At 37.0% G+C, this 16,421-nt stretch overlaps 1 protein-coding gene across 10 annotated transcripts in view; it reads left to right on the top strand.

Annotated features, from left to right (window-relative positions):
* Window positions 1–16,421, top strand: part of uckl1b (uridine-cytidine kinase 1-like 1b) — a 74,045-nt gene that overhangs the window by 43,078 nt on the left and 14,546 nt on the right. For 7 of the 10 annotated variants that reach the window (XM_053482632.1, XM_053482639.1, XM_053482630.1 and 4 more), the window contains 5 exons: window positions 4,649–4,819; window positions 5,097–5,168; window positions 7,786–7,975; window positions 8,247–8,308; window positions 15,904–15,923. In XM_053482632.1, the coding sequence (XP_053338607.1) occupies window positions 4,649–4,819; window positions 5,097–5,168; window positions 7,786–7,975; window positions 8,247–8,308; window positions 15,904–15,923 (515 nt within the window). Of the gene's footprint in view, window positions 1–4,648; window positions 4,820–5,096; window positions 5,169–7,785; window positions 7,976–8,246; window positions 8,309–13,794; window positions 13,812–15,903; window positions 15,924–16,421 lie in introns of all 10 variants that reach the window. The other 3 variants (XM_053482633.1, XM_053482631.1, XM_053482634.1) reach the window with 2 other exon arrangements.

Here is a 16,421-nt window from a genome sequence, read left to right as displayed (position 1 = left end):
GTGGTTCTCAAACACTTTCTGTCATTCCCCACTTGAGAGGGTGGGCGAATTTTCAAGCCCCACTTGTCAACAAAATGATAACGAAAACGGCCAAGTGTACTTTTTATTGAAATATCAATTTCTAAACCGATAAGATCAAATAACACCAAGTTCAAAACAGATAAAATACACGTGCAATTGTTAATAACAGGCTTACTTTGTCACTTATCTAGAGCTTTCTTTCAAAAAAAGATGTTGTCGATAAGTGTCTTCCTACTTTGTCTCATGCTGTCTGCTGCCAGCGGTTTAAGACACAAAACACACAGAGGTCTCTCCTCTGCCCCCACCATCCCCACCATGAATTCAAGCGCAACATAGGCTTCGTCATGTTTTCCTTTCGGCTGGATTTTTGGTTTATTAGGCTGATAGTGCTGAATCACCTGCTTATTTGTGGTCCATGTAACAAATGTATCCATTGATGTTATTATGCTCACTACATACAGTACGCTACTGTGTTATGGTCTAAAATGCCCCCGACCTAGGCCACGGATTGCCCACCTAAATTCATAGGTTTATGGTTTACAAATTACAAATTATAACAAATGAATTTAATTATAAAGTAAGCAATATAAAAAAAAGGTTGTATAGGGGGCAAAATATATAAATTATATATTTTTTCATATACCACATGTATATTTTTATATTGATTATTTTATAATAAAAATCATTTCCTGTAATTTTTTACCACAAACAATATTTAGTGTAATTTGTGATAAATAATTTGTTATTTGTACATTGACAAACCCCTGCAAAATAAAAGTGCCATAAAATAATCATTTTGGGGATTTGTATTAATCGTCTCGACAGCTGTCACGTGCCTAGGGTTAATTATAATAGTAATAATATATTTGATAATAATAAACCTTTAAATGTATGTCCTAATATAATAATTGATAGAGATTATGTAGGGGGGCAATCCGTGGCAGGGGGGCATTTTAGCGCATAACACCTGTTTGTGTCCGCGGTAAAGTTAGTTTGATATTCGCATCTCCGAATTCAATAGCTGCGTAAATAAACCCGCGAATAAGATACCCAGATATATTTCCTCTCCACATTGTCTTTAAGCTACATCCGGCTTAAATTATACATGTTTAAAAGCATAAACACCATTATTCTCTACGGCGCAACGAGTGATTTAGGGATCATCGCAAAACGCCGCACACCAACAAAAAGCGTAGAACGATATTGATCTTCCCTTCTGTTCAGCGCCTGAAGGATCAAAAAGCAACTTTGTTGCCACACTGGAAACTAGAAATGCCAGACTAATACTGCCTGATAAAATATTAATGTTTAACAAAAACACAGAAACATCAGCATACACTTTGAAATAAATGAAATGACATATATAATACCGAATGTTTCCTTATATATATTGTTCCTCTGCAATCAACATGCCGACGTTAAACCGTTATTGTTGCACTATGGTTCCACTTTTTCTCTGATGTTATTTTAATTTACTTGTATTAATGATCCATTTCTTTGTGTGTCATTATTTAGTTTTGAGTGTCCGATAAAGAAAATAAAGATTAAAAAAATCAATAAAGAAAAACATGAATTAGAATAGGTACTTTCCTATTATTTTCCACTAATTTCCTCCCGTTTATTGCGCCCCACCTGTCATATCTGTATTCCCCACTAGTGGGGCGCGCCCCACAGTTTGAGGACCACTAATCTAGGGTATGATCTTTCGCACAGAATGCACAAGGTTTAGTGAAGGCACTAATAACTGATGCACCACTACTCTTTACTGTAATCGAGTCTTTATGATTTTTACCAACCTGTTTTACGCCAGTTGCAAAGCTGCTACCTCTTTTTCCTTCCATTTTGAGCCCTGGAGGAGGTTTGTTGCAGTGTTTATCACTAGTTGAAACGTTTAGGTTGCCGAAAAGTGGGTTGGACATTACAGTTGCTTCTTGCTCTACAAATTCCATCAGCTGGCTCTTTTCTGGGTGCGCCTTTCGTGCACGTATGCATGGTTCCTCCATCTTTCACGCAATTTGTAGGGCAGTTTTGAAACTATAGTCCTCAAATTGGTAGCATTGTCTAGCTCATCCATGTAATCGATGCTTGACATGGAATTGTAACATTTTACTAGAAACAGGGAGAAAGTTGTCAGCGACTTTCCGTCCTCTGACTTTATTTCCGGCCAGTTGAGTGCCTTTTGCATCAGCGTTGTAGCGATTATTTGTTTATTTCCAAACTTGTCGTGTAACAATCTCATAGCTTCTGCGTAACCACGATGTTCTGGCATGAGCTGGCAGCTTATCACAAGGTCCCTAGGCTGTCCTGTAGTATACTGCTCAGGAAAAAACAGCCTGTCCAGATTGCTATCAGTTTTGGTTTCGATGACATGTTTAAAGGCTCTTACAAAGGACGTGAACTCAAGAGGGTCACCATCGAATGGAGAAACGTTGCGCGGAGGTAAGGAAAGTTGCCTCTGACTCTTCGCAAGCATTTTTGTAAGATCTGCCTGAAGTGGCATCCTACCCTGAGGCTCCACTATGTCAGTGTTGCAAAGGGAGTGTTCGTTACGTTGGGTAGGCCGTTCCATTAGGGTGCTTGACATTATGGGTTTGACACTCACGGGCATGCTTAAGTGGGTTGCTCGGAGGCGTGATGGCAGTTTGAGGTATTCCGTTGCCGAACTGTGGTCGTAGTGGTCGTTGTGCTCCGGTTCGGGGGGGCATGCGCCACTCGTTTCGACGACCACGCTCCGTCTCGCAGGATGTTGTTTTTTACGGTTCTGGTAAGAATTTAGTTCAGCATCGGCTATTGCAAGCGCCGTTTCCATTTCCAGCCTTTCCTTTTGTGCCTTTAATTGTGCTTGTTTAGCCTTTAGTTGTGCTTTCAATTGCTCTTCCTCAACCTTTAATCGTGCTTTCAATTGCTCTTCCTTAGCCTTTAATCGTGCTTTCAATTGCTCTTCCTCAGCCTTTAATTGTGCTTCCTCCAGTTCCAGCGCCTGCCGATCTCTCAAGGTTGCTGCTTTAGCCAGCAAAGCTGCTCTGTTGGCTTCTGCCCTTTTTAATCTAGCTTCGGATGCCCCTGACGTTAAGGACCTCATGGATGCCGCTGACGTTACGCTTCCGTGTCTTTGGGGGGCGGGCGTCTTGCGCTCCAGCATTGACACACTGTCGTTTGGCGAAACTCCATCGTCAACTGTTTGGGGCAATTTAAAGCGATTACTAGTTTCCGCGATCCACGACTTTACTCTTACCATGAATTCTGAGCAGCGCGTCAATCTAGGGTAAAACCAGTGGTGCTGATCGGTTTCACGCTCTTCATTCTTTGCGCACGATCGCACTTTTACATTGCTTTCAATAAAGTCATTTAGCAGCGCTTTGTATTGGCGGCGCTTGGCTTTAACGTCATGCAAATTACAAGCATTGTCCATAAGCGCCTCTAGTTTGTTGTATAATACAGTCAACTGACTCCACTTGCCTTCTCTGGCGTTCTTCAGTTCGTGAAGCTTGTCTGGAGAATCATTTTTGTCGAGCACCATCACCTGCTCAGATTCGACGATAGCGACGTTGTCCTCGCCGTGTGACATGGTGAAGTTTAAAGCAGGCAAGTCCTCTTGTCGCTTTCGGTTTCGGTTGCTTGTTGGCAGTCGATGCGCGTTTTTAAAATCACACGCACGCTCTTCACTCCACGTTCACACTCTTAAATCACTTATCTTTATTTTTGCAGCGGAGCAAGCTTTTGACTTTACATTGTACATGCATGTTATTCACAAGTTCTGACTCGTGTCTTTTGTTACACAGTGTCACTGACGACTCCAGACGTTTCGTTGATTTCTTTGTCTCTTGTTTATTTTCAACATCAAAGTACAACAGTTGTTACAGTTTCTTGCATAAATCCACTGTAGTCACGACAAGTCGCTTGCTGTGTTCTGTAGCTTCGATAGATTACAGTTACGACAACTCTACAAATTTTACTGTATTCCTTTTAGCTTATTATCTCACGGTCAAAAGCTTGTGTGCTCCACACCTTTCTGTATCCTTCCGTGTCTTAACAACTAGCAACAGTTTTATGTTCTCCCCGTATTTGGGGGTTTGCTCCAGGTACTCCTGTTGCCTTCCACAGTCCAGACATGCAAATTAGGCTATTTGACGTTCATAAAATTGCCCGTAGTGTTTGAATGACATGTGTGTGTTGATGGATTGGCATAGGGTTTAACCCTATATACCTGCCAGTACAGACGGCATTTTCATTCTTTTTCAGATAAATGAAAATGAGTGACTATTTTCTTTATTTGATGCAGGCCTATAATTTGACACTGCATCATTTTTTAATCTATATATGTCCAAGCAATGGCCATATATCTCTTTTCTGTCTGTCAGTCTGTCTATCTATCTATCTATCTATCTATCTATCTATCTATATACTGTATCTATCTATCTATCTATCTATCTATCTATCTATCTATCTGTATGTCTTTATATCTATATATGAATGGATAGATTGATAGATTTTATATAACTTAAAATAATTCCTTGCTGACTGTATTATGACCTACTGACTATAGTTCTTATTTAGCTTGAAGTCTTGTCATAGTATTTTATTATTTTGGTTGCATTCTGATCCTTCTGTTTTGTGACCTGATTAGGTGCTTTCAGATGAAGAACAGTTGCTAGCTGCAAACAATGACTATAATTTTGACCACCCAGATGCGTTTGACTTTCACCTCCTTGTCTACACACTCCGAAAACTTAAACAAGGCAAGAGTGTCAAGATCCCAGTGTATGACTTCAATACACATGGCCGTCAAAAAGAGTGGGCAAGTACATCATATACATTTGCACGTTTCTCAGTCAAACCCTTCTCTTTCATCAGCACAAAACAATGCTGCATATCCTAGAGATTTTTTCAGTTAATTTTTTTCATATATTTTTTTCTGTTTAAAAAATAGCTGTAAAAGCTATGCTGTCCATAACCATGTCTTTGTTACTGCCTGAAAATTGCATTGATGTACTTTGATTAATACAACATTTGCTGGTATTGCAACGGTGAAAGGTATGGCACACTGACTAATAATTATTTGTCTCTTATTTTAGAAAACTGTGTATGGTGCCAGTGTCATTATATTTGAAGGAATCATGTCTTTTGCAGATAAAGAATTGTTGAAGGTATGACTCATTGTAACATATCAAACTCATTGTAACATATTAAACAAAAGAATTGTTTTATTTTATATGTACTGTGTGTATATAATTATTTTTGGTGCAGTGCCACACATACTAAGGAGTCCAGTACAACACAGTACATTAAAATATTGTGCAATTGAATAAAATAAAATTCTGTACAGGAAGACAAGGGTAAAAAGTTTAATGAAATATGTGGACACGATGGATACAACTAAATGTTAGGGGTGTAATTTAGTTTTATAATTCTATAGCTGGAATTGAAATTTCATAGAAATTGCAGGGCCTTCATGGTGATTGCATCAATCCCATTCGAGGTTCTGCGGGCTTTTATATTTATATTTAGACATCCAGGGTGACTTAGGAAAGTGTTTTAAAGTTTTCATCATTTGATATTTACACTGGTAGCATCTGCATGGTCAGCTCCATAATGTTAGCAACATATCTTTCCACTCTCATAAATATAGTTGTTATTGTAGCGCAGATAGAACAGTGGTGGCTCAAACGTTTAAGGCTCTGCATTACTTATTAGAATATTGGCTGTTCAATCTCTTGAGAAAGGCCCTCAACCCTGTCTGCTCCAGGGTGACTGTATTCTGACTGGGATATATAAAAAATATTATTTTACTGTGCTTTCAGGTACATACAACAAATAATTAAATAATAAAAAAAACATACAAAGTTGTGTAGTAGTAGTACATACTACCTCAACAAAGTAGATCTAAAAAAATGTGGCTAATGAAGCAGACAGAAGAAGACATGTTAAGTTTCTTCAGTTTAAAGGTTTAGAGGTTTTTTTTTTAAAGGTTAAGTGCAGGTTAATTTGTTTTATTTTTACTTTATATTTTGTATTAATTATTTTTATGTATTTATTTTTTTGGGCTGTGGAACGAATAATTTGAGTTTCCATTATTTCTTATGGGGGAAAAATAAATTTGGTTTACGAGTGTTTTGGAATACGATCCCGTTTCCGGAACGAATTATGCTCATAATCCAATGTTCTAGTTCACATTACTGCACAGTGAAATTCTTTTTTTTTTTTTTATGTCCCAGCTTTTTATCAGTAAGCAGGAGTCAGAGTGTAGGGTTAGCCAACTTTCGGCACCCCTGGAGCAGCCCGGGGTAAGGGGATTGCTCAAGGGCCCAACAGCAGCAATCTTGCGCAGCTGAGTCTCAATCTCCAACCTACATTTTACTGACTCAAAGTCTTAAAACACTGAGCCACCAACGCCCCCAATTTCATTACTCATGCTCAATTCAATTGTAAAGTTAAGACATAAAACATCTGAGTTATGACAACTTTTTTAAAGTTATAGGATAATGAGGAAAAATATTTTACATATTAATGAAACCATGATGCAGAATCTCAATATATAATTTAATTGAATTGAAAAGTCCAGTAGTGAAATTTCCTTGCTACTAAATATTCCACAGGGAACTGGTAGTGGTATTATTAAAAAGTGGATGCAATTGGGAATGACATCAACTCAGTTATGAAGTAGTAGGCTACGTTAAATTACAGAGCAGGGTCAACAGATGCTGAGACGTATTGTGATTAGAGGTCACCAACTTTCTGGAGTGTCAATAGTTACAGAACTCCAAACTTAATGTGGCCTTCAGATTAGCTCAAGAACAGTGTATAATGTGGGATGTTTTTCAGGAGTTGGGCTAGGCTTCTTAGTTTCAGTGACAGGAAATCTAAATGCTTCAGCATACCAACACATTTTGGACAGTTTAATGCTCCCGACTTTGTGGAAACAGTTTGAGTATGGCCCTTTCCTGTTCCAACCTTGCTTTGGGCACTGGTGTTCATTAAAGATGTTAATGACCGAGTTTTGTGTGGAAGAACTTGACCGTGTTGCACAGAGGCCTGACCTCAACCCAGTAGAAGACATTTGGGATGAATAAGAGCAGAGACTGTGAGTCAGGCCTTCTCATCTAACATTAGTGTCTGAGTAGTGTAAATTAGTTTTAATGTTAATGCTTAAAAAATTATAGCTAATCAGTGTGCAATATCTGGAATTTTTAAAGCATTAACGTTAAAACTACACTCTGAGATTTTCCTTGTAAAATGTAAAGTGCATTATAAATTAAATTCATTATTATTATTATTATTAAAACTACCTAGGTTTCAGGTTCCCTTTGTCTCCTAGGGCAACTTCGGCCCCTCAGGGCATGCCTCCAGGTGTGGTGGGGAGTCTGGCATCAGGATGATTTCAGTAGATCCTTTGGGTGCAGAGCTCTTTACCTGCTGGGTACCAGCGCGCACTGGGTGTACTGATACTTTTCTATCGTGACTAGCATTTACTTTTTTTTTTGCGATTTGTTCTGCATTGTATTTTCTGAACAGGCTGGCTTTTTGTCGCCATGGGCATGGTGAGTCTTGGTTGCCCAAAATCCTCTCTTCAGTTTGCTGGTTCATAGTTGGTAATCAGTGTTGTTCAGTTCACCAGGCAGTGGTGTTGATGTTATGACAGATCGCTATATATTCAGTGCATTATATGTTACTGGTTGGTTGACCAAATGCAGAAAATTTAATATTTTTTTATTTAGTTCTGAAATTGCCTAATTGTTCTATACAATGTCTCTTTTTATGTTTCAGTTGTTGGACATGAAAATATTTGTGGATACAGATTCTGACATACGGCTGGTTCGGAGGCTTAGGAGGGACATTTCTGAAAGAGGCCGAGACATTGAAGGAGTTATCAAACAGTATAACAAATTTGTAAAGCCTGCCTTTGAGCAATATATAGAGCCGACCATGAGACTAGCAGATATTGTTGTGCCACGAGGTGAGCGCACCTTAGCACTTTACAGATTTATAAAAATGCTACAGATCTTCTATATGAATCGCATCTTACATGAATAAAATTGTAAGATGAACTACATCACTGAAACATAGTCACAAGTCTAAAAATTTTTATTATTTTTATATCTTGCATCATAACTTGGATTATATATTCTGTTAAATACATACCAAACATGCACCGATTCTCACATAAACACTCTACTAGATCATACACACACATACGCACAATAATTATGAGTCTTGTGTATGTATAGGTGGTGGAAATATGGTGGCTATCGATCTGATTGTTCAGCATGTGCACAGTCAGTTGGAAGAGGTAAGCCAAACAAGTGTTAGATTTCAGTCAGTCAACTATTGAATTAATCTAAACATTGTTTTTCCCAGCAAATAAAAAAAAAATCTAATCGAAATCGAAAAGGTGTATCTTAGAGTGTGTTTACACTTGAAGTTCAGTTCTTTTTGTTTAGACCAAAGCATAAGATGATGCATTAATTTGGCTGCTTAGCTTTCATGCTGGCAGGTGCCTTGTTGTTTAACACAACAGATGTTTTGATTATATATGGTGGTATCTGTATGGGCATGTTATTCCACAAGTTCTGACGCGTATCTTTTTTATTGTACTGGTTTACTCACGACTCAGACGTCCATGAAATCTTTGTCTCTTCGTTTATTTTTTTTTTTACGTCAAACGTTTAACACTTCTTACAGTTTTCTTGCATAAATCCACTATGGTTAAAACAACTTATTTGCTGTATCTTATTACGGTTTTTTGATTACGGTCAAAAGCTTGTGTTCTCCACAACTTCTGTATCCTAACAGATTCTACTGTACGTAATAGTCATGCAACTACACAATTATGGAATGACGTCACAGGACAACTTACGATTATCATAAATGAATGCTTAACTAATAAAATTTAAATAAACAACAGCAACAGAATCGTAAAAATGAAATATGGCTCTTACAGTATCTTTACCAGCTGAAAGCTTATAAAATGTAGTGTCATACATTGAAAACAACAAGCATGGCTCCAGATGGTAAAAAAAGAAAAAGAAAGTCGCCAGTGCACCTAAGGTTTTTGTTTTGCAACTTGCTTTTATCCAGACAGTACCCCATACCATCAAAAATAATAATTATGAAAAAATCAGTTTGCTTTCTTGGTTCGCCAAGGTTCAGGTGGCCACTAGTAAACTGCACTAACAGAACAACACCAGAGTTTGTAGGTATACAGAATTGAAATAAAGTTGTCAAGTGTAATCACACCCTAAGAATGTCTTGACTAATCATATTCTGCATTTATTGTTACATTTTTATAGTTATGTGGCTATACTAACCGTGGACTAAACGTATTTTGCAGTAGTAAATACAGTAGGTGGACAAGCTGTATGTTACCTTTACCGTCGCGGCGCACGGCGACAGCATTTGGGTTTGTGCGTTTGCTGCCTTTTACCGCTGAGTGGCGCTATATAACTATAGACTGAGACCTCAGGCCTTAGTTCGTTCTCTCCAGGTTTCTTGTGTTTCTTACGTGTTTCTTAGCCCCAGCCCCGTGAACACAGCGTATTCAGAGAAAAGCGCCCCGCGAGAGGTTGTGCTCAGACCACTCAGCTTCTGCGGATTCTAAAATAGACAGTGTTATCGGTTTTTAATTGCTGAAATAGAAGAGATAGAAAGTTTAACAATTTAACACAAATTTAAAAAGAGATTTTATGTGTAATTAGAAAAGCTACACATGTAGGGTCTTGGGTCATTTCATATTTTTGTTCTTTAAATTTGTAGTAGATTTATTAACTGAAATAAATGAAACTAAACGACCATAAAATTAAAATATTGTGAGATTTATGTGCAAAAACTATATAGTAAATCTATATAAGCTACATAGCCTTTATAAGACTCTACTTTTATTTAGGTGCGCTCACAATGACGGAAAACCTTTGTTTTCGTTAAATAAAAAAAGTAAACAGGGTGCGCTGTTCTGTATTGTTTTTGGTGAACTTGTGCGCGTCAGAAAATGAACCGAAACTCGCAGAAATTTAAAAAGAGGCCTGAATCACTGCAGGTCTTCAAAATCCAGGTCTTAAAGTGGGGAGGGGTGCATTTTTTATCTGAATGTATAGGTGAGAACAGCTGATTCACACCTGGAGAGGGTAAATAATTTGCATTTGAATGTTGCCGGCCATTGAAAAGCACACAGTAACAACATCCCAGAACAAATAGGAACAAGAGCCCCTGATTATACGGCATAAATATTATTTAATATTACAACAAAAATCCTCTGCGCGCGGGAAAACTTTATGCATGCGGGTGAGGGGTAGACTTTGTAGGATATTAAAGAGGAGGGGATAAACAACATTAGCCCATGTTTTGAAAAGCAGTTTTATTTAGACTATATAAAATTATCCTGCAGCTATTTTTAGGCGTCACAATGACGAAAAACTTTATGATTTTGTAAAATAATTAAAGCAAACACTATTCTGTATTGTTTTCGGTAACCTTGAGCGCGTCAGAAAATGAACTGAAACTCTGTGTATACGTGAATTATTAAAATGGTCAGAGTGAGACTCCTTGCTGTTTTTTGTTAGGATCTCGGGCTCTGCATTATAAAAGCAAGGCGTGGAGTTAAGTCCGGGAAGTATGTCATGTAGTGGAGCAAGACAGTGGGCAATGTGACGCACCCCAGGGACTTTAAACAGGACACTGGAATTCCGCCCTTTGATCCTCGTGCTCCCTCAGTGCCTTCACTCCGTGCAGGCGCGCTGCCTCCACATGCTCTGTTCTGCCACTCTGCCCACCTCCACCTTTCGCCAACTGTGTGCCCACATACCAGCATGGCACTGCCACCGGACCTGCACGTGCATGTCATCCCTTCCCCTTTCTTTCTGGCTGCCCTCCTTTACCCTTTCCTTCCCAATTTTACCTAAATAAAGTATCCCTTTTTCTGTAAGGCCTCGCCTTGTGTCCGTGCTTCATGGTGCTGCCAGTGCAAATAGGCTCGAACCCGTTACAAATACCAAATCCAGAGCCCAAACCTCATTTAAATTAAACTAACAAATATTGTAAGTAAACAACAATAGCGCAAGTTTAGAAATTCTTTACGAGGCTGGGTTGTGTCGGTTTTATGCGCAAAGTGCCGGGAGATTTCCTAAAGCTCAAATCATCAGAAAACTACACTTGTGACACAATAACAGTAATATTTCAAACATTTTGCAGGCTTCCGTTTGAAGAAATGAGAGAATAAAGAATAAACCAGTTGTTGGGTCAAAATAACCCAACCAGGTGTTCATTTGTAAATGACTCACTACATCTCATATGACCCAACATGAGCAAGACAACAATGTGTTTAAAGTACCCGAAATAACCCAGAATTTTGACCCTGCATAAACCACCCAACGATGTGCTTACAGAAACAACACAACATTTTTAGTGCACCTTTTCTGGAGTTATTGTCATGTTTTATTCTGAAAGTCTATTTTACCAGTTAAATCTATATTTAAAGTTTGATGTATTTTTGAATGTAATTTTTAAAATAACAATAAACAAATACAGAGATAGGCTATATAAAAGTTCATTATCAGCTAGTGAACTTAATCATCTGTCCAAACAACATTTAACCAATGTTTGTTTGTTTTGACTCATTATTATACAATAAATCTCAATATCTTTGGTTCAGATTTTTCATTTTTGTTGTATAAAATTCTCAGGTGTGGAAATTACAATCACTGTAGTATTTCTTCGATACAACATATTGTTAAGACTTTTTTTATGACTTAATTATGTTTAATAATGCGTGGAGTGAAAAATGTCACTTTGCGCCACCTGGCAGTCATTTCACGAATGACTTTAAAATTCAACTGATTTATTTTGGCTACTGCTGTTTTCCCGACGCCAGTGAGCGTGATCGTAATAGGCATTCTGGTTGTCCACCTACTGTACAGTCATGTTTAAAAAAATATTACTCCTTCTTCTAGGGAGTTTTAATAATATTTTTATTATGTATTTGGTTTGAGGCAAAAACATAATAAAATAATGTGATTATAGTAAGTCTAAATATTAGGCAAATACAACCTCAAACAAGCAACAACATATATTTTTTTCATTGTACAATTATTAATTTATCAAAAAATAAAGCCAAGAAAAATATGTGGTTAATATTATTACGTATTGGTTCTACAGGATTTAAGAGGGTAAGGTGCAGCCAGGTGCTGCTAATCATCAGGCCTTGATGGCCAAGGAAAAGTTTGGCAGTTTGCATTCAGGTGTATGTTAACACAATGCCAAGAGGAAAATACACAAGCAATGTTCTTTCAGAAGCAGTTGTTGCTGCACATCACACACTCAGAAAATTGTAAAACCAAAGAGATACATCTAAGGCCCTACAGACCTCAATGAGCATGTTAAAGTCCATGACAGCATAATTAAGAGAAGATTTAAAAAATGTGGCTTCTTTGCCAGAAGAAAGCCTCTGTCTAAAAAGAACACTGAAGCATGAGCAAGGTTTACAAAGCTACGTCTAAACAAATCACAAGACTTCTAGAACAATGATAATCAGTGATGTTCTGGGCAGTCATTCAGTTAAGGGCATTTGTCCAATAGCTAAATCTTGGTCAAAATTGGGTCATGCAACTGGACAATGATCTGAAGCACACCATTAAATCTGCATGAGAATGTCTGAAAAATAAGACAATCAATGTTTTAAACTAGCATAGTCAAAGTTTGGAAAAAGTCTTATAATGCTGTGATGGGACCTTAAGACAGCTGTGCATAAGCAATTGCCCAAAAACCGCAAGGAATTTTTCAATGTTAAAAAGAAGAATGGGCCAAATTCCTCCACAATGATGCAAGGGACTGGTAATCATACAGAAAACGATTACTTGAAGTTATTGCTGCTAAAGATGAATATACAAGCTATTGAATCGCGATTCTTTTTCGTAATTTTTGGTAAATAAATAATGGCACAGTAAAAATAGTTATATGTTGTTGTTTTTCATCTGCGGTTGTATTTGCCCAATACTGAGACCCACTACTCTGCATGTCAACTATGCATGTATTTACCAAAAAAAAAAATTGGCACTAGCTTTTAAACATGATTGTAAAAAATGGGATTAAACAGAGGACACAGATTTGTGAGGTGACAATACTACCTGCACAGCAATATTGTGCCCAATAGTATTTCATTTTAAATGTAATTGTAATGTAATTTACTACTTGCACATTCAAGTGAAAGTATTTACCTAAGCAATTAAATTATTATTATTTTTTTTTTTTACGATGAAACAGTGACTTCTCTTTTGTTTTGCCTTCTGAGATGTTTTTTTCCCCCCTTTTTTGGAAACCTTTTTTGGTGTTCATGTGAAAATGCCTCATCTTTGAGTGAGCAGCAGTAAACAATTTCTAGGTGCAGAAGTGTTAATCGGCCACCTGGACTAAAAAAATTCCCATAGACCTTTTTGGGTGGACAATTTTTATACTCATCACAAACCATTATGTAAGCCCCCATCTTTCTTATGTAATTGTTGGTATATACAGTTTTCTCCAAAGGTATTAAAACAAAAGTCCACTTGTTTTGTTTTTGCAATTACCAAAAAACAAATTATAATCAGATCTATTTAAACTCTTGTACTATTAATGACTTAGTTGATGTATGGCTATAATGGTATTTAATAACGTGTTTTTGAGGATTGTTAACAATGTGTTTGTTTTGCCCACTTACTGCGCTCGACCTGTTCTCTCTCCCTACCTCTAATTTTTCCCTCCATCTCTCCATCCCTCCCATTATGCCCTTTTCCCTTAATGGGGATGCAGCGCGAGCTCAGTGTCAGGTAGAGTAGCACCAAACCTTACTCTTACACTGTCCTATTTCAGCAGGCAAAGATACCCCTATAATGCTGGTCTGAAATCAGCTAAAAACATTTCAAAACTGCACAGGTTTTGAAATATACATATTCTTCTATAATGTCATTATAAACTGTGTAAACAAACCGTTCATACAGTATATTCAATAAAATATGAATATAAAATATATTAAGTTTTTTTTTTTTTTTTGGTAAGTAATTGCATTGGGTTGAGGGACGTACACTGCCTTTTGAAAGCAACTTGGTGTTTTTCCTGTATTACAACCTGGAATTACAATAGATTTTTTTAGAAAGTTATATAATGTTATTATTTTATGTAATTAACATAACAAAACGGTGGGAAAAAAGTCATGCTTCTATATTTGGCAATGGATTTTTTAACAAAAAGAACAAGGTGAGGTTCACCTTATGATTTAAAGAGCATGGTACACACAATCATACACAGTCGTAAATGTCATGGGCCGCAAGAAAACCTTTTATAAACAAATCTGTAGAAATTTCCTTTGCCATTGTGCTACATAGCCCTGCAGCACTGTTTTTTCATCATCCTCTTGTTGGTATTTAAATATACTGCCTGTTTTGCCTAGCACCGGGGCTGGCTTTAGCAGTGGGTTTGAGCCATAGCTGCCACACAGAAACATAGCTTTCTCTTGGTCAACAAGTCAAGAGTCACTGCCTCTGAAGACCTTGGCTGGTAACTTTATATAACTTATAGCAATAAATTCTGTATTTTGATATACAGCTCTGGAAAAAAATTTGACCTTTTTATTTTTTTACAGTATTTGGTGGAATAATCCAATTTGATACAGCTTTTATGCATTTTTTACATGCTCTCCACCAGTTTTTCACATTGCTGTTGAGTAACTTTATACCTCTCTTTGGCAAAAAAAAAAAAAAAAGCTAGGAGCTCAGCTTTAAAATATTGTGTAAATTAGACCCCTAAAAAAACATTTTTATTCTAGGCTGTAATGCAGCAAAACAGGAAAAACACCAACGTAGGTGAATACTTTGACTGAAGGTTTACATGAAGGTGAGGATACAAACAGTATTTTTTTTCTAACCAAATTCATAGTCTAGTGTGCTGTGCTAAAATAGCTTTTTGCCTTGTAAAACAACACATTTTAGACACCCAAGTATTGTTAATAAATATGTAATGAAATATAAAGTAAAAAAAAAATACCATTACCAAAACTGTCTTCAGACCAGCAACAAGGGGAAAGCTTTTGTCCACATTTATCAGCAACCTTTATCTTCTCACTTACTTCTGAAAATGCTATATCACACCACTGAACCAAGAGAGGGCATTGTCTGTTTATATAAACTACTTAGATACTTAGATTAATATATAGTTCAAATCAACATGCAACATACAGTATCTCAAACAAAATTTACATTATTTTGGCCAAGGTGTGCAGCAGGCAGAAGTAAGTTCAGTGGAGACAATAGTCTCTTTAGTCTCCAAGCATCACTGTTTTAAATTAGACACTCCTTCGGCATTATATGTCTAAACAAAATCAGTATTCCTATGCTTGAACCTTTACACCCCTTTTGTCTTACTGTCATGCTCTCACTCATTCCATTTTAGTCTTTGCATGTCTTTACCTATAGTTTAACATGTCCCCCACAGAAATGTTTCCATTGTCTACTAAAATACATGAGTTTTTCCATTAGACAAGCTAACAGAGTGATAGAGAGGAAGTACAGGTCTTCTTATGACACAGGATGTATCAGGCTTTTGCATTGCTGCACTTTACTGCCAGTGACATTCTGAGTGAGTAAGAAAGTGGCAGCACCTGAGACACCATACACGATACAGACCCATTTTTTCGAAAAACACCCAGCACAGAGCTTCCAAGAAAACCTGGAAAATTGGTGATTAAATATAATTATTGTCTGGCAGTTGATTAAGTGCAAAGCATAAAAGTCACACTTCTGACTCTTCTTCCAAATTTGCTTTATTCCTTTATCATCTATTGAGTAATGTGTGATGTCTATCTTTTCTTTTTCCTTTCTGCTTGTTGTCATTTCTGTTCTTGTATTGTTTGTCCTCCAACCATAGAGGAAACTCCGCTGGGATATGTGAGATTTGCATGTTATTTTATTTTTTATCATTGCATGCTTTTAATTTTTTGGTGAGAGTATGGCTATTGCCAGAAGTGTGATTTTAATGTGGTCGCGTCAAATGCTGCAAGTTGTATATACAATTATGCTCAAAATTATTCATAACCCTTGGACAAACCAATACTTGGACAAATAATTGTTTTTTTATTCATAAAAACTACCTAGGTGAAACTTCTATTGTATTTAGTATTTTAGCTGCTATGCACAACCCCACATACTGTATGAGTTAGCTAAACTTCATTTGTATACCAAATGATATTGCCAAAGATTCTCTTTTGACCCTGTTTAAAATTAATCATACCCTATTGCCAATCTCAGAAAACTACCGTTCTTTGGTAAAAGTGCACATGGTTTCACATGTAACTATAATCAATCTAATCATTGTAGGTGTTATCAATTTTGGCCTATTACTGTTAAATGGCACTGTAAAAAATAATAAAGGGGGCAAAGCTTTCA

This window comes from Clarias gariepinus, chromosome 22, assembly GCF_024256425.1.
Source record: "Clarias gariepinus isolate MV-2021 ecotype Netherlands chromosome 22, CGAR_prim_01v2, whole genome shotgun sequence".
Lineage (NCBI taxonomy): Eukaryota > Metazoa > Chordata > Actinopteri > Siluriformes > Clariidae > Clarias > Clarias gariepinus.
Note: the sequence above shows the minus strand (reverse complement) of the source record. Positions and strands in the feature narration are given on the sequence as shown.